This window comes from Rosa rugosa, chromosome 4 (genome assembly GCF_958449725.1).
Source record: "Rosa rugosa chromosome 4, drRosRugo1.1, whole genome shotgun sequence".
NCBI classification, from domain to species: Eukaryota; Viridiplantae; Streptophyta; class Magnoliopsida; order Rosales; family Rosaceae; genus Rosa; species Rosa rugosa.
In genome coordinates, this window is record NC_084823.1 from 22838496 (window position 1) to 22857535 (window position 19040).

At 37.6% G+C, this 19040-nt stretch overlaps 2 protein-coding genes across 3 annotated transcripts; one reads left to right on the top strand and one right to left on the bottom strand.

Moving 5' to 3' along the window:
• Positions 1–3816: 3816 nt before the first annotated feature.
• LOC133746132 (thiamine biosynthetic bifunctional enzyme TH1, chloroplastic) lies at positions 3817–9474 on the top strand. Of its 2 annotated transcripts, none has more exons than XM_062174294.1 (9): positions 3817–4142; positions 4230–4304; positions 4418–4493; positions 4584–4659; positions 6106–6240; positions 6456–6520; positions 6635–6762; positions 7459–7715; positions 8593–9474. In XM_062174294.1, exons 1-9 carry the CDS (start codon positions 3885–3887, stop codon positions 9122–9124), a joined length of 1602 nt encoding a protein of 533 aa, XP_062030278.1. In that variant the 5' UTR covers positions 3817–3884; the 3' UTR covers positions 9125–9474. The 2 variants fall into 2 exon arrangements, with proteins under 2 accessions (XP_062030278.1, XP_062030277.1); XM_062174293.1 differs by having other exon boundaries at positions 3818–4154.
• Positions 9475–10567: 1093 nt separating this feature from the next.
• On the bottom strand, positions 10568–14467 carry LOC133743198 (serine/threonine-protein kinase SRK2A). Its single transcript, XM_062171049.1, has 9 exons — positions 13981–14467; positions 13759–13833; positions 13569–13670; positions 13419–13472; positions 13246–13338; positions 13059–13151; positions 12201–12305; positions 12010–12108; positions 10568–11300 (listed from the first exon to the last, which is right to left on the bottom strand). Exons 1-9 carry the CDS (start codon positions 14098–14100, stop codon positions 10983–10985), a joined length of 1059 nt encoding a protein of 352 aa, XP_062027033.1. The 5' UTR covers positions 14101–14467; the 3' UTR covers positions 10568–10982.
• Positions 14468–19040: the final 4573 nt, after the last annotated feature.

Below are 19040 nucleotides of genomic sequence, written 5' to 3' on the forward strand. Positions count from 1 at the left end.
TTCTATAATGCAGCGTTTTGAGTCCCTTGTAATTTAGGTGACTATAACGGCAGTGCCATAAGTGTGATAGGTCATCTGAAGAAGCTTGCATACATGTGGAGAAGTCTGTGAGCACAACATTAGCCAAAAGTACAAACATGCGATTTGCGGTCATTGGAGTCTGCATAATGAGTCCCCTCTTCGAATGATAAATTTTACAGACCCCATGTTGTATCAAAATGGCTAAGCCTTTCTCTTGCAATTGACCTATACTTAGCAGGTTATTTCTTAATTCAGGAACAAAATGGCTAAGCCTTTCTCTTGCCTTTCTGAATGGCAACCTTGAGGAAGAGCTTTATATGGATCAACCTGAAGGCTTTGCGTCTAAAGATGACATTCATAAAGTGTGTAAGCTTCATAGGTCCATCTATGGACTCAAGCAAGCTTCAAGGAGTTGGAACATCCGTTTTGATGATGCAGTCAAATCTTTTGGTTTCACACAAAACATGGATGAACCTTGTGTTTACAAGAAGGTCATCAGTGGGAGTGCTGTTGTGTTCCTTGTACTTTATGTAGATGACATCCTACTCTTTGGGAATGATGTAGGAATGTTATCTTCAATTAAAGTTTGGTTGTCCAAGACCTTCCTTATGAAGGATCTTGGAGAAGCTGCCTATGTACTAGGAATAAAGATCTATAGAGACAGATCAAAAAGATTAATTGGATTATCTCAATCCTTGTACATAGACAAAGTGCTGAATAGATTTCACATGGAACAATCTAGGAAGGGTTTTTTGCCTGTCAGACATGGGATTCACCTTTCTAAGAAAATGTGCCCACAAACGATTGAGGAAGTGCAAAAGATGAGCAAAATCCCATATGCGTCTGCAATAGGGAGCCTTATGTATGCGATGCTATGCACTAGACCTGATATTAGTTATGGCGTAAGCATAACCAGTCGATATCAGTCCAATCCAAGTTTAGAACACTGGAATGCTGTTAAGAATATCCTTAAGTACTTGAGAAGGACTAAGGATTTATTCCTCGTTTATGGAGGTGGTGATTTGCAATCAGAGTTGCAAGTGGAAGCATACACAGACTCAGATTTTCAATCTGATGTGAATGACAGAAAATCCACATCAGGGTTTGTCTTCACCTTGAATGGAGGTGCAGTAAATTGGAGAAGCTGCAAACAAAGCGTTACTGCAGATTCCACTACTGAGGCAGAATACATTGCAGCTGCAGAGGCTGCAAAGGAAGCAGTTTGGATGAAAAAGTTCATCACTGAACTTGATGTTGTTCCTCCCATTGAGTCACCGATTCCACTTTACTGTGACAACAATGGGGCAATTGCTCAAGCCAAGAAACCAAGGTCTCATCAAAAATCCAAACACATCGAAAGACGTTTCCATATCATAAGGGAGATTGTTAATCGTGGAGACGTTAACATTCTCAAAGTAGCATCTGTTGATAACATATCAGATCCATTCACTAAGCCTTTATCACAAGCAAAGCTAGAACAACATCTTGAGAAGATGGGTGTACGTTTCATGGCTGATTGGGTTTAGTACAAGTGGGAGATTGAAGGAATTGTGTCATAAAACAATCATTTTGATGTAATTATTATTGTAATTATTATTAATCAAAAGGGCAAGTTTATTGTTCATTGCTTATATTTAATATTTGATTGAACAAGGTCCAAGGAATATGAGTTAAAGAGAAAGTAATCTAAAGAGTTAGATGTGTGAGACCTTTACTCTTTCACACTCTTATCCTAAAAGGTTCCTAGTCATAAGATTATCACTTGGACATTGATAATCCGGAAAGACTGGCACATACTATGTATGCTCAATATGGAGGATGATATGTCTCTTGTCATTTGTGTAGAGACACTAATACAAGTATGTGGGTGCTCTTAACTTAAAGAGTACACTGAACGCGATCATTAGAGTTCTTGTATGGAGTCTTACTTACATGTCAAACTTAAACTCTAAATTGCAATAATACAAATTAGTCCTTTGACCTGAGACACCATAGTTGTCTTATGAGTGAATGGATTATCTCTTGATGATGCAATAATATTGTGTCCCTTAATGGATATAATAGATGCATTCATTGGTATAATCAATTCGGTCATGGAGACATGTGAGTGTACAACAAGGAATCTCTATCCTTAAGTAAATAAGGTGTATGTTCAAAGATGTGATTCAATGAGTCTTTGGCCAAAGCATTGAATGAGATTTAAAAAGGAGTTTTTAATCACATTCTAAGAATCACATAAGAATGAAAATCACATTAGGGGATTGACATATCAATTCCATACCCCGATGATGTGATTTAGAACATCGTGTTAGAGAAGGACCGTATTGTATTGTAATTCCAATTGAATAGGCTCTTTGTCATTCTACATTAACTAGGGTAGTCATGATATGTTGCAAGACGTCACTCATGACTTGTGAAGTCCCCGAGGATTAATAAACATTTATTATCCTAATAACAAGGGAGAATCAAAAATGGAGTTTTTGATTCGTAAACAAAATATAATGGTTTCTATAAACTTCACTGCCTTGTTAATTAGAACCTAAGAGATCGCACACCATATAAGTGGATCCTTGAGATTGTATATGAAGAAGACTAAACAAGAGTTGGTTATGAGCAAATAATTAATTAGATTTATTATTTGAACATAATTAGGATTTTCGGGTAAAAACCGAACCTATTGGGCCTAAACGATTGTCGGGTTTTTGGTGTGGACTTGGGCTTCACTAAATGAGATTTAAATGAAAGCCTAAGACACATTTTTAGTGCCCAATAACATGTATGGACCAGCCAAAATATTGGCTTTATGAAAGTCAATATTTTTCTTTTAGTAATTGGAGTTATTTCCTATTATATAAAAGTGAAAGCATGGACAAAGAAATAAGTGTGTCTCCACACTATTATTTTCAGATCAGAGAGAGAGAAAGAGAGTTCTCTCTTGGTCCATTTTTCAGAAATTAAAGGAAAGAAGAACACTTGCATAATTTCTTCTTTTCTTTCATCTTTCTTCATCTCTTGATTTACTTGGTGAAGATCCTTAGAGGCCATATATTTTTGTGGCTTTACTTGTTACATCAAGGAGGCGATTACAAGCACAAGAAGGAGTTCTTAATTCAAGGTGCTTCAAGGTGGAGGAAACACACACAAGGAGAGATCAAGGAGAGGAATTTTGGTGGTTCACTTGGATCGGATTAAAATCACGCTCCAAGGGTGAGTAGAACATAAACTCCCTATTTGTTCTTCCTTACTATGCATGCTTTGTTTATATACATATCACAATAAGCCAAGATCATGGGTTAAAGGAATGGATTTTATGTTTAGTTAGTAGTTTAATTGTTAAACTAATTCCGCACTAATTAAAAAGTTTTGAAATTCATCCATTCCTTCATGTTCATCATCGGATCGCACTCAATTTCAACAATAAGGGTTTAGGGTTCATTATCGGAGCATTAATAGTTTTATTTTGAGAAGCATCGGTAATGGGTTCAATGTAGATACTAGATTGACACGTACTCATTTGGTTTACACATGTGAGACATGATCTTTATTAGAGAAGCCGGTTGCTTGTAACATCATGTGCTGGTTGCATGATAAACAAGTATAATGTCACACTCTCTATTTTACAATCCACATCTTGTGTTTCTTTTTTTTTTCATATCATAACATCACATTTTCACAATCCATACCACAGAAATATAAAATTTTGAAAAACCTTATGATATTAAAAAAAAAAAAAAAAAAAAAACATACATACATACAGGATAGAGAGTAGATTGTACTCTTTTATATATAATACAATCTCGGATGTAGGGTGTTGGGCTCAAAATCGAATGCCTGGACTCATTAGCGTCATCCATCGATAAAATATGTTGATGGCATACTACGGGGACGCTCAACTCGTCTCCCGCACCACTTTCTCCTTCAACAAGCGCCAGCCGCCGCCTGCCTCCAGAAGAAACAAGCAAACAAGAATTTTCATGGAGATGCACAAGGTTCCACATGTACTCACCGTTGCCGGCTCCGATTCCGGTGCCGGTGCCGGAATCCAAGCTGACCTTAAGGCTTGTGCTGCTCGCGGAGTCTACTGCTCCACTGTCATAACTGCTCTCACTGCACAAAACACAGTTGGTGTTCAGGTTTTTATCTTTCTTTTTATCACCACAAACTATACCAAATCAATATATTTATGGGTTTTCATTTTTCATTTGTAGGGTGTCGACATTGTGGCTGAGGATTTTGTTGCAGAACAGCTCAAGTCTGTGCTATCTGATATGCATGTTGATGTCGTAAGTCAACTGCTGTCACAACGTTGTTTGTTTTTGTTTTTTTCTGGGCAAATTTCATGTCTCAAGAATTAGCAATTGAAAGCTTCAAACTGACATGATATATCATTTCCTAGGTGAAAACAGGCATGCTACCTTCTTTAGGCATAGTGAAGATTCTTCATCAATGTCTGAAGGAGTATCCAGTTCGTGGTATGATGTTCTACTAAAGATTGTACATACTATGTTTATATGCCATTCAAGTAGCTCTTTTAACTGAATTGGAGATGTCATTGAAGGCAGCTTTAGTGGTTGATCCTGTTATGGTATCTACAAGTGGAGATGTACTCGCTGGTCCTTCCATTATAACTGGGTTCAGGTATGCCAAACTTTTATTGTCAACATTGAGTAAAATCATAGACCTGCCAATGCCATCTGGTTTTATTTTGTTGGAGTGCTTACGCTGTTCAAACCATCTTGTGAATGCAAAGAGTACATTTTGCTCTGTTTGTGGCTGTGTGCGACTAGTATTTCGCATAAGCTTGAAGGGGCAGCTTTTGCTGAAATACAGAAAGAACACCGCCAATTGTACTATTTTAAGTTGTATGAATGGACATAATGTCTTGTTTATTACATCTTCACCAAGCTACGCTTCGGTGGTCACCTTTTCTAGAACAATTTTTTTTCTTTGAATGGGTAATAAACCTTTTCTATGACAAGAATTTTTCATTCTTATTTCTAAGTAACTAAAAAATGTGACAATCATATGACCATGTGATTCTATTAAGAGAGAGCTCATAACTATTTGCTATCCTAAATAAGTAGCTCTAGAATCTTTGCCATGATATAACATGTCAAGTGACCATGCTAATTCACATGCATCCTCTTTATTTTTATCAGATTTCCAAATTCTTAGCTTTGACAAAATTTGAGATTGTCACTCCTAGAAACGATATCTGCATTCCTTCCCGTATAAATTTTGATTGATTATTCTTAAGACTGAGTTCACAATAAAATTCGTTATTTAGTACAAAATCAGGTTTAGTTTTTTAATAGAAAAAGATGATCTTTACTCTGTTTGTTCAATGATCAATAGCTGGAGGTGTTAAACTGTCTACTTTGACTAGTTTGACTTAAAGCAAATTTACAGGGAGGGCAACATGTTTGCTGATGCCCTTGCTAGGAACAGTCTTGAAATTGAGAAGTCTTATGTTCATGGAGCAGGCTCCTGTTCATGTGTCCTCTTTTGTTGTGGATCACATACGTGCTCTTGCTAGACCAGTTGGCTAGTTGTCTTTCCTTTTTGCTCTTTTGTGAGTATTTACATGTATACAATATCTGTTTGATTTTGTCTGATTGTGATCACTAAATAATATAAGAACTATTCATGTCAAAAGTCAAAAATTTCTACCAAATAATTTTGAAAATAAAAAGAAAAAGGAAAAGCCTATTCTGCAATGCCCTTTTTGGTAAATAGTTGCAACCAAGACCAATTTGATAGTTACTTAGCTAAGTGGTTGCAACATTATCATTTTGATAGCAATATTGACAATAACAGCTCTACTGATCGTACGCATTCAAGCAGCCACTAAGTTTAATATGCTAGTCAGTTGTCCTTACACTGGTAGAAAGTTCTTTTTTTTCACCTGTGATCTTTGAATACCCCTAAAAGTTTGCTTCTTCATGGTTCTGCCTCCCATTTATTGCTTGGCCATAATTTATTATTATTTCTTTTCTTTTTTCCTTCAATCAGAGAGGAAGTCCCAGTCTCATATTCAGCAGATAATTCTTGAAATTATTGTAATTTTCTTGTTCCTGCTTGCAGAGAGGAGCTATTTCCTATTGCTGACATTGTAACCCCAAATCTAAAAGAGGCATCTGCTTTACTGGATGGTCTTAAAATAAAAACTGTTTCTGACATGCGTTCTGCTGCAAAATTACTACATGATATGGGCCCACGGTTAGTTACTGGAACATGCTTGAGATCTTCAGTTCATTCCTAGTTGATTGATTTGTAAACTCTTGTTTCTTATATCTGTTGCAGTTATATAATCCTGTCAGTATCAATCAACTTTTGGATGTGTTTCTTAGTTATCCAAAAATTGAAATTCTATTTTTTCAATTTTCTTTAACTTTATAGAATATTGTGTTAAAATACTGTTTCTCTGCTTTTAGAAATGTCCTTGTCAAAGGAGGAGACCTTCCTGATTCATTGGATGCTGTTGATATCTTCTTTAATGGTGAGCATAGGCCTTTGAAAATCATCAGCAATTTGATGCTATTCTTTTATTTACTTGATGTATGAGTTTCGTGTTCGTAAGGGAAACTCAATACTTATAATTGATACATTACAGGTGAGGACATATATGAACTGCGCTCTTCACGCATAGATACTCGTAATACTCACGGTACTGGTTGCACTTTGGCATCATGTATTGCAGCTGAGCTGGCAAAAGGCTCGTCAATGCTTGAGTCTGTTAAGGTAACTCCATAGGTGCTTCTTATATTCGAAGTCATGCAGGGAGAGTCAAAGAAAAAATATATCTTTCTCTTCTTGTGTCAAGTGCATATTCTGATCCAGTATTAGAGATACATGACGGGCTCCATTTGGTGAATTTAAATCTAGTTGCGGCTTTTAGAGAGCTAGAAGCAATGCCTTCTGGTTAGGTGGTATCTTTAATGAAAATACTGCTGATAATGTTGCATAGCTTAGGATGAGTTTGCCTTATTTCGAATAGCAGGGTTACATGGTTTTACAGATGTGGACCAAAGTTTTCTTTCCATTTTCACAGTGTACGGTCATAACTAATAAGGCAAATGATAATGTCCATTCTATTGTACTTGACTGAAGATTTTACAACCTTGTAAGGGTTATCTTTTGTATGGGTCACTTGCTTGTCTCAACGATTTTGATTGAATGCTGAAGCTAGTCAAAGACTCGCATACAAATTATTAATCTCTTCTCTCTTTTCTCCCTACTTCCTTCCCTCTTTTTACAAGGCTTTTCTTTTTGTGAGTGATCTGCACCGTGTTGTCTTTTAGGATATGCTTGAAATTTGTTGCTAACTTTGTGAGTCGCATTTTATGCTTCCCATTATCCATATTAATGTCTCCTTGCTTCGGTCTTGGTCTCAGTCTCAGTCCACCAAATCTCTTATCTAGTTAATGTTAAAAACAGGTAGCAAAGTGCTATGTTGAAACTGCCTTGGATTACAGCAAAGAGATTTTCATTGGAAATGGTCCCCAAGGCCCCTTTGATCACCTAATGAGGCTTAAGAATAACATTCACAAGTCTGCTGGACAAGTCAGATTCAATCCAAGCAATCTATTCTTGTATGCTGTCACAGATTCAGGTATGAATAGAAAGTGGGGCCATTCAATCTCAGATGCTGTTAAAGCTGCTGTAGAAGGAGGTGCGACCATTGTCCAACTAAGGTGTGCTTCTGCTGATATGTTTTTCCCACACAGTTGGATTACAATGTTAGACTATGCTTTGTATGATAATGTATTACAAGTGATTGGTGCGCTGCTGCTCCCATTTTTATGTATCAGTGCGTCTTATAAAAGTAATCCCAGTGATGTGCTTATCCTGATTTTTTCTTCTGGTATTCTCAATCATCATTTCCTATCTCATCTTCAGTGCTAATTATGACTTTTAAATCAAGTTAATTTGATGGCCCTCTATTTCTGAAAGGTGAAATACATATGATTCCAAACTTCTGTTTTGGAGTCAAATTCTGGTTTCAACTCACAAATGATGCCAAAATTTATGAGTAATATATTATCAGTGACTGATTATTGACCTCTTTTGTTCATCTTTTTTGTTTGTGTTTTGAACAAGAAAGAAATTGCTTGTTTACTTTAGTAGTTCAATTTGCCTTTAAAAGTATATAATCTATATGCATTTATATGTTTATTGTTTTGACCCAGGACCTCTCATTTCTCTTATTTTTATATGTAGGGAAAAATAAAGAATATTCAATATCTCTTTCCAAATTAACTTAACCTGGATTAGGGTATCTAGTCTTTAAGCTTCTGGATTATATTGTAAACATTTTAAGTTTCTAAATTAAATTGTATCTTTACTATCTAAAGTTGACATTTTATTGATAATTATTTGTTAGCACAAATATGCTGTTCCCCACCCTTGTAGGAAAAAAATGCAGAGGGGTTGAGGGGGTTACTGTTTTAAAAAGCTTCAGGATGAACCTTTTGTTTGCCTTCACTTACAAATTATCCCAACACTACAAATTTTAGTTCTCAATAATTTCTGATTGTAGTATCTTTATTTTTGGTTTTACTTGCTTTGCAGGGAAAAGGACATTGAAACACGGGATTTCCTAGAAGCAGCCAAATCATGTCTCCAGATTTGTCGTTCCCATGGAGTTCCATTACTAATAAATGATCGGATTGATGTTGCACTTGCTTGTGATGCTGATGGTGTGCATATTGGGCAGTCAGACATGCCAACCCATGTTGCACGTGCTCTACTTGGCCCTGAGAAGATCATTGGTGTATCTTGCAAGACACCTGAGCATGCAGAACAAGCATGGATTGCTGGTGCCGATTACATTGGTTGCGGCGGTGTACATCCAACTAATACAAAGGCAAACAATCTCACCATTGGCTTGGAAGGGCTGAAAACGGTTTGTTTGGCTTCTAAATTACCCGTGGTAGCAATCGGTGGGATCAATACTTCAAATGCACAATTGGTGATGCAAATTGGTGTACCAAACCTGAAGGGTGTAGCTGTTGTGTCGGCTCTGTTTGATAGGGAATGTGTGTTGACAGAAACCAAGAAGTTGCGCACACTGCTAATGGAGGCAACACAAGTGATGAAGTGAAAACATATGCGGATATGGCTTTCCTGCAAAGATTGGGATCATACTATATCCATGAGTTCATTGTACCTAAAAAACACTGATATCACAGCACAATAAAGACCCCTGCGCTCATGGTTCGCTTGCTCAGTATGGACGTTTGCTTACTCAGTATGGATTTTTATTTCCTCAGAATGGGCTCTTGCTTGCTCGTTATGGACGTTTGCTTTTAGTAATATTTTCCTAATTTGGTCGTTGTGGATTGCGATGATATTGCTCTAATTAATTTCTAATGATAGGTCACCATGTTCTTGGCATGTGATTTGGAGTCGGTGGAGAGACAAGTTCAGTTATTTGTGCATTATCTTATTGAATTTTTCTTGGGTGCATGTTTGAGTAGAACTGAAGAATACAATATTATTATCACCCCTCTTCTCTTGAAACCCTCCACAATATTCAAGCCTGATCGAGGAGATCTGCCATGTAATGGCCTTGCCAAAGTCAGAACCTTATCATGATGGGAGGGAGCAGCAGCCCCACTCGTTCTAATAGTCGGTCAAATACGAAATTAGACGGACAAAACGAAAATTGCTCAAACAAATAAATGTGCCCACAACCATTTGGATCTTAGTAGATGGCATAACTCAATTGAAAGGTATTGAGGTGGATTCCAAATGAACCTTGGATCCATTGCAGATCTAATTACTGTACTATACCATTATATTTAAGTTTGATTAAAAATTTAACTCTTTAAAAAAATTCAAATGCAGGTTCTGAGTCAACCTATGCAAATGGAACCTAGGTTTATTGTTTTATAATTCTATACTGCTATAAAAACTATTGGGGGAGAGATTCAATGTCACTTGCAGACGTATCTGCACTGTTGAGGACCATGAAAATAGCAATGATGACAAAAACAACACCATTTTCGGGGTGTATAGCTCTATTTCTCACTTTCAACAGAGCAGAGAAAATGAGGACCATGAAAATACCAATGATGACAAAAACAACACCATTTTGGGGGTGTAAAATACCAATGATGACAAAAACAACGCCATTTTTTGGGGTGTATGGCTCTATTTCTCACTTTCAACAGTGCAGAGAAAACGAGGACCATGAAAATACCAACGATGACAAAAACAACGCCATTTTTGGGGTGTATGGCTCTATTTCTCACTTTCAACAGTGCAGAGAAAATGAGGACCATGAAAATACCAATGATGACAAAAACAACACCATTTTTGGGGTGTATAGCTCTATTTCTCGCCTCAAGCTATCATGCATCCTGTCTCTATCTGGAAGACTTCTTCCTTCTCAAAGCTCAAGTAAAAATCTTTTCTTTTCTGTAAGACCACAAAACACAAACATCTACAAATGCAATCACAAATGACAAACCTCACAAGAATTATACCGAAAATATAACATAAAGAAGCAACAAAAATAAACTAGAAGACAGAACACGGCAAATTGGAAGACAAGCAATCAGATATACCAGAATAATATATATAACAAATGTGTTATAAACTTATGTTCTAACTGAACAAACCTCCGTGAGTACCACCATACCCACATTCCTAATCTCAAGTTCTGTGAATACACTTTTACACCTCCAATCCTTCCACTGCCCGTAAATCTGGAAAACAAAAGCAAACAACTCACTCACAACCTTTAACTACAAAAGCTAATACTGATACATCCACAGTCACAGTAGCAGGACAAACTTATGTATGTTCCTTAGCACCACACTGTATGTTTACGAACGTTTGTTTATTCAAGCACCATCGCCGGAGCAGAAACTGACTGTTTATACAAGTTTGACAACATTCTCAGCTACGCAGACACTGAAAAACCAACCTTCTTGACTTCTCAGATATTGATTATCTCAGACAACACGTACTTCCCCACTTTGATGTGCTTCTTTCACTCTCTTTTCATACTCGTCTTCTTCCTCCTCGCCCTCTACATCATCCTTTGCATCGCCATCATCTTCTTCTCCTCCCCAGCCAAAGCCTCCAACCGATCGGGAAACTGGGGGAGGATTTTTGGCTTCTTCCACTATCTTCATGATGTCTTCAACACTTTGGAGGGAAAAGGTTGGGTTTTCTTTTCTGTAGTACATGGTTTGAGCTGCTTCTGTGAGCTCTCTCGGCAAGTTCTTCAAAAACCATGGGTGGTTCTTGATTTCTTTAATGGTGATCCTCTGAAAAAAGAATTGAAGCAGTTGAGTGGACCATGAGGAAAATTGAAAACAAAAGACATTGTGCTTAACTGATAGGAATCATAGACCAAGCTGAGAAATTTAAATTAACGTATAAAACAAGCACAATGATCTCATGGCCTTGTAAGGTCTCTCCCATTCTCCCTACAAAAGATTAATATCTCCATAGTTTTGTAATTCATTTCTTTACAGTCCAATTGCAGAGAAAAATGGATTATTACTTATATATGCATACAAGCATCCTCTTGTTTACTAATATTTGAACATTTGAAACAAGACTTTCCCAGTTATAGTAAATACCAGATATCAAAATCCTCAAGACAAAGCTAGTGATAATAAATAAGCGATGCAACACTTACATTAGAGGTTCAGTTAGATGGGCAATTAAAACTATTCCCAAGCAATCTACAGAAAAGTTCATAGCAAGGCAAGATTGTAGAGCAGATACGCTACATTTATGTAAAAGCAATCAAGAACCAAGAAAATAAACTTTTTCTCCAAATATTCAACTTCAGGCCTCAAAGTTTTCATAACAAACCTAGTCCAGTAACAGTGTGTTAGAAACGTATATATGCACAATAATTTGAGGGGTTATTCAGTCTTCACAAAACATACACCAATTTCCATTCTTATACATATTCCCAAGAACTTTCAGCAAAATTTTATTCAAAGTTCCAAGGCAGCAACATACCCTTGCTGGATTTGCAACAAAGATGCGCGAGAGGAGATGCCTACAATCTTGAGATATGTGAACATAGTCTGGGATCTTGTACTGAACAGCCATTATTCGCTGCATCATTAGAATGACAGAAAACCATATAGTTTAGTACAGGGAAAAGGTAAACCAAGTCTCGGATAGGTTGAATAAAAAGGTAAACTTACATTAATGGTTTTTCTGAAATTCTTTGGATCTTCTTGGTCCTCAAATGGATATGCTCCCACCAGCATAACATATAAGGTCACCCCACAAGACCATACATCTGCCATCTGAAAAAACAGAAACCATTATCAGGACAGGAGAAAACATGTTTAACATGAGTGTAGAATATCATTTCACTTTCTGCTCTTCCCAAGCCGGATAAGGGACTGACTGCTTGATTCCTATATGTCATGCAAAGGAGCATATTCTTTGCACCCAAAAAAGAATGATATGAAATATATAGTGATCATGGCATTACGTAGCATTTTGCCATCGTTTTGATTGAAAATCTCTAGCATATGCTATGCCACATAGAAGAAGATAGTGAAACTAATGCAATTTATGTCTTTCATAAGAAATTAATTCAATTAAAAAATAATAGGAAAAAAAAAACTACAGAACTGGCATTTCAGATTAGCTGAAAAATTACTATTTCAGTAGATTAAAATACTAAATACATGGTTGTTAATTAAGTTTATAATGGTAAAGCCTAACTGTACCCTGGTAATTGACACGGAGCATTAGCCATTACTGCAATTAGGTCTCAAATTCTAGAAACAAATTTACAACTCGCAGAACTCCAAAGGGAAGATAACTAAACACAAAGGCATAATTACTCTTTTCATAAATCACTGAAAACACGTCTGATGCATCATGCTTCCCTATCTCTCAGTTCTGAACTAAAGTTGATGGGAATAAATTTGGATATCTCTTAGATAGAAAACAGGTGAGAGAAATAATAAAGTGTTGATTTCCTTTATATCATGGGTACTTAAAAAGAGAAGGCTAATATTGACAAGAAAAAAAATTACTCAAGTTACCTTGCCGTCATACTCTCTTCGAGAAAGAACCTCAGGTGCAATATACGCTGGAGTTCCCACAGTTGATTTTGGTCTTGAATGCAGCAAGGATGACTATAAAAACAAAGCTCATGAGTGTGTATAACACCTATAAAATTAACCATGAATCATCAAAGCTTCTCAGACTATGTTCAATGTAGAGTTAAACCTTAGAATAACCGAAATCACAAATTTTCAGGCGTGGAGCTGGGCTGCCATCCAGCAAGGTATTCTCCAGCTTCAAATCTCGATGGCATATTTGCTGCAGAAGAAGACAAGTAAGAATGAGAATGATAGGTAAAGGAAGAAACAATCTAGTGGAGAGATGATGAGCATTCTTACCAGAGAATGACAATAGCTAACTCCTGAGATAAGCTGCTGGAAAAAATATCTAGCCTGCAAAAGCAACAAATAAAAGTGAGGCGAATTAGGCATATTGAGTCGACATCACATTGTGTGATGTCGGCAGTGAGTTAAGGCGAGTAATGAAACCTCATCTTCGCTGAACCTTCCAGCATTGCAAATTCGCTCAAAGAGTTCTCCGCCTGCGGCATACTCCATAACAATAGCAAGATGTGTAGGAGTCAAAACCACCTGCAAATTCGCTGAAACAGTTAGTTCAAATATGGTGTGATCGTGGTTGATAATTAAGCAGAGATGGATGTGAAGAAAGTAGAGATACCTCCTTGAATCGAATAATGTTTGGATGGCGAAGTGATCTGTGGTTGATGATTTCTCTGGCAACATTCTCATCAATCTGGAAGCAAGCAAAGAATGAAATATATATATATATATGCATGCTTAATCACAATACAAATGCCCCCGAGTTGCAGCACAGGAATTCAAAAATTAAACCAGAAATGAATTGTAGAGAGAGAGAGAGAGAGAGGAAGGGAATGCAGACCTTGAGGCCGCGGTCGATGTATTTCATGGCGACGAGCTCTTTGGTCTCTTTGTTCCTCATAAGTCTGGCCACCCCGAAATTGCCAGATCCTATATCCTTCACAAGCTCATACTTTTCCATTCTTCTGCTTCTTCTTCTTCTTCTTGTTCCTTGTTGTTCGGTGTTGAGGTATCAACTGTAGGAGCTACACACCTCAAAAGCTGCTGCTGGGGCGGATTCAGCTTTCAATTCATGGATCTTCAAGATCAAACAAACTTGCACAGAGAGAGAGAGAGAAAACTATGAGATCGTTCGCTGGATTTGAGAATTGATTAGGAGTTTGGTTTGCATGTGGTGGAAGATTGTTTTTCTATTTGTAGAGAGAGAGAGAGAGAGAGAGAAGGCGAGTGAGTGAGGGAGGGATCCAAGATGGAGGGGAGGAGAGGTTAAGGCGAGTTTTCAAGGGAAAGCAAAGCAAGGAATCGCAATCTTCTTTTTATTTTTTTTTTATTTTTTAGTATTTAACACAATTTACACACACACACACACTGCTAAATGGGTGTGTGTGTCCCGTCCCTTTGCTTTTTTATAACACAGAATCTCAAAGGCATCTTCTCAATAATGGCCTTCTCCATTCTTTCTTTATTTCACAGATCCATTCAACTATCTTTATGTCCATTGAATTATTTCTCTATCGAGACTTGTCCACTCTGTCGACGCTGAATCACTGAGGAGAAAAGTTGTGGGATATCTCTGCTATTTTTTTTTTCTTTCTTTCTTGTATTTAGTTCTCGTTTGATTTGTTTCTTTTTTGCTCACTCGGGAGGTACAAACTTTAAGGAATGAGAATTCAATTAAATTTGACACAAGACTAACTATCAACAAATCCTGAAATACAAAGTTCGAGAAATAGAATTTAGAATAAAGTCTAAACGATCGTTTACCAAACTTGTTCCGTGCACCCAGCTCCATTCGTTATTGTCCCGTCACCGTTGCACAGTATCTGCATTCACACTATTGTAGGGGTGAGTTTTCGTCTTCGCTGCTCAACGGGAATTCTACCTCGACTAGAATTAAAACCAATAAATAATTTTTTGGGCTGCCTAGTATGAAAACATGCTTAAACCACATATTTCAAGGAACGACAAACTTTTAAAAATGCTTTCTAACTTGAAAATTGATGCAAGATACTCAAATACGTGTGCTAAATCTTACCCGATGGCCGGTCCCGTGGACCCACTACACGACTTACCTCAATTAATCTATAAATCAGGTAAGCGTAGCGAGAACGTTCGCTACCTAGCTACACACACGGAATCAGGTCATTATTGCGATCGCTCACTGTCCGATCGGTCTAGCTAACCCTCCGGAGGTTTTGGGGATCGAACTCAAGGAAGTCAGTGCCACCCTTCACTCTTAAGCCATCACATTTCTCATACGGTTTGGTTTGTATGGATCGCATTTTAACATAACCAAGCCACACTACTTAACATGCATAACTTAAAACAACTTAACAAAATAAAATCACACATTGAGGAGAGGCCCGAATCCCTACTTGGATTCCGATGCTTTTCCTCACGTACTTCGAGAGTCACGAACCTTCCGTTCCTCGGGTAACTGGAGTCCTAAGTTCCAACATTTTGATAGTCAATAATCTATTGAATAAATATATGAAATCTTGATGATTAATAAATCGTCCAACTAACTTTTCCTGGTTTGACCAGGAGTTGACCAAGGTTTGATTAACCTTTCCCAGTTTGACCAGGATTGACTAACTTTGACCCATTTGACCAACGTTTGACCAATCGCGACTATGTCGAAGTAAATCTAACATCGACTTCATTCTAAACATATTAGGTGTACCCGAATTTACTAAGGTCACCGAATATATTAATTCTTTTCTTTACTTTGTTACCATTTCACATAATACTCGAGCAAACGAAAGTTATGTCAAATTCCCAATTTCGTCAACGAATAATTTCAAATTACTTAACAATTCGTCGCATAGTAATTCCGTCGAATTACTATGGACACCCACATAACTTAAACCATCTCTTAGCACACTTTCAGTTCACTTTCAAGTATTCAACATCACAACCAATTATTACTATGACACAAACAATCCGTTCTAAACAATCTCCACAATTGCACCATCAACAATAGATTCAACAACCCTTCCAAGAGACATGACATTCACTTAATTTCATAGAATACCAAACTTTGACAGAACTCCAAATTTACCTTCAATAATTCGGATTAGCAAACCGGATGGCAGACTTCCACGCAGTAGCTTTCTGGAAACCAGATTGTGAATCTATAATCCCAGCCGCGACGTCCACACTTGACAGGTTCTAAATTTCAACTCCACCCAAAATAACAACCCATCAACAATGTAACAACAGTCATAATTCACCAGAGTCGAAAGTAGTTCAACTCACCGTGGTTCAATTTCGAAACTAAATGTTTTATGAAAACTTGACTGACGATGAACTGAGGATTCAATGCCTACAACCCAGCAAATTCGTGACTTCCAACTCTAATGTGGTGACCCAAGAGGGGGGTCCCACAGCGCCGCGACCCCGAGCCAATGAGAAACCGACATGTAACGAATAACATCCTGATAACTCATCAACCCGAAATCGCAAGGCCTTTTGGGTTTAGATAGTTGGTTTACAAAACACTTTCTTGGACAAATCATTCTAGCAACCGAACAGCATACTTTCAAAAGCGGAATTTGAAATGGGCTATGAGTTTTGGGCTTACAATCGGAGCCCAATTTGGAAAACAAATCACTAAGCAACTACAAGCGCGAGAGACGCGCCCCAGGGTTACGGGCGTCTCTAAGTTTTGGTAAACGAGTAGGAAATAAATAAAAAGTAAATAAACAAGCTACTTCAAAATCCGATAAAGGACCAAAACCTTCTTTTGATAAAATAAAAAAAAGAATGCGCCAAGCCGGGCCATGTGCCTCCTTTATACGCTCCCCGACCACATGCTCGAAACTTGCACACTGTTGTAGGGGTGAGCTTTCGTCCTCGCATGCCCAGTAAGGGCCGACCCAACTATGCTAGGTTTGAAAGATAATATACTTGAAAATATTTACTACATAATACTGTGCACGTTTATCGAAATTACTTTAAAAATAGGCAACCACAAACATTTGTTCTCTTTTATAAAACATATGCAGCATGCTTCACACAACTTGGAGCTCCGAGATACTTACCTGCCGGCTAAACTCAAACAAATCGGTGACCGACCTGGTTCGTCATCCTTCGAGAACCGGCCAACTACTTTGTAGTACTTCTGACTACAAGTAGCGAAAGTGTCCATTTCCTGGCCCTGAGTCTCCTATGACTGGTTCACTGTCTGTACTCACCTTTCCTCGACAAACATAGGAGCACAGCCCCCTCCGGAGGTTCACGGTTATCGACACCGTGGGATCCCTAGGAATCTACGCGTCTAGGTCCCATTCACTTTCAGGTCACAAGTACAAACATACAATGGGGTACAGTATCTCAACATACAAGTCTAACCTCGGTTTTTGCAATCAGTAAATATCAGTTATGGAAACACAGATATCACGAGGCATCGACTAATGAACAACCAAAAACGTATTTACAGGCAACATACTATTTTACTAGTGCATTCCACACATAGAAAAGCCTCTAACAAGGAAGGGACAGCTCACCCTACCTGGATATGGAGTGCTCGTCCACAATTAGATTCGTTCTCGACTTCCGATCATTTGTCCAAATCCATGTGCACACGCTCAAGTCCTTTAACAAAAACTAAATCTGATAAGTACTCAATTCATAACTCATTTGCTCAATTTCTTTATGAGTCACCAAATTATCCTGAATCGATATTTAATGGTAACCATTCCCGAACAATTCACTTAACGTAGTAAGCTCATTCGAGAGATGGTGATCACACTTCTTTCCATGTTAAAATTTCGGTCAACTGGTTTGACCTCATTTTACTTAATCGTTAACTACTAGCAAATAAATAGTAATTACCATTCCCGAATGATCACATTCTCACGATAACTTCAGGATATGGCAACACTAGAATACTCCAATTTTTAACCTTATTTCATGAACGTTAATCCAATATCCTAATTTAGCTCAATCAAATAAAATCCACCACTTTTCATAATCAATTTCTCAAACAATTGTGGTTACTTCATCCCTTTGACCTCATTCAACACATCGAGTTTTAATTCTCAATTACCACTAAATTAAGCCCATCAGCAAAAGGACATTTCCAAAACCAAATACATCATCTTAATTGAGAAAATAAACTTTGTCCATACATTCAATCAATTTCATCTCAAGTAATCCACAAGGCCACAACTTCACCATGTACCAATATTTCAGACCCTTACCCTTGTTCTTTTCCAAATTAGAAGCCGAATCGTGGAAGCTACACAAGTGTATGTCATAACCATTGTTAGCCAACTCCAACGTCGCACATCATGAATAGCGAGTGCAGCGACTAATCTTGTTGTCATAGCTTCGACGTATGGCCTGGTTGGGGACTTGGGGAGGTGAACGAGAAGAGGAGAGAGGGGCAGTAGGGAGAAAAAGGTGAGGGAGATCAGAGGTAGAGACACAAAAAGCAATGAGGCAAGATACACATAAACATCACTAATAGAAATTACAGTCACACCGATGCCTTAATCTTCCATGTAGAGTCCAACTGATGAACAATGTGTGTCGGATTTCCTTTACCCTCTCAAGAGTGTTATCAGTAGCTACATGCAGATGAAAGCTGGTTTTGGGACTGCATTGTAGCTCATGATTATCGAAAAGTTAACATGATTGGTGATGTGTCATTTAAGTGTAGTTTGAATACACCATCTATATGGAGCAACCTCCTCAAGTTATCTACATGAATACCCTGTACCCGATGTAGTTTCTTTTTTTGGCCTGTTTATTTATTGTCTAATTATACGAAGAAAAAAATATACTCTGAAAATAACGTTACCAGAGCCTGAACTTCAATCATGTACATACAAAATCATTTGGATTTGTTCTCAGTAGGTGTTTGAAACTTGCTAAAGGTGAGTGAGTACTTTCAGT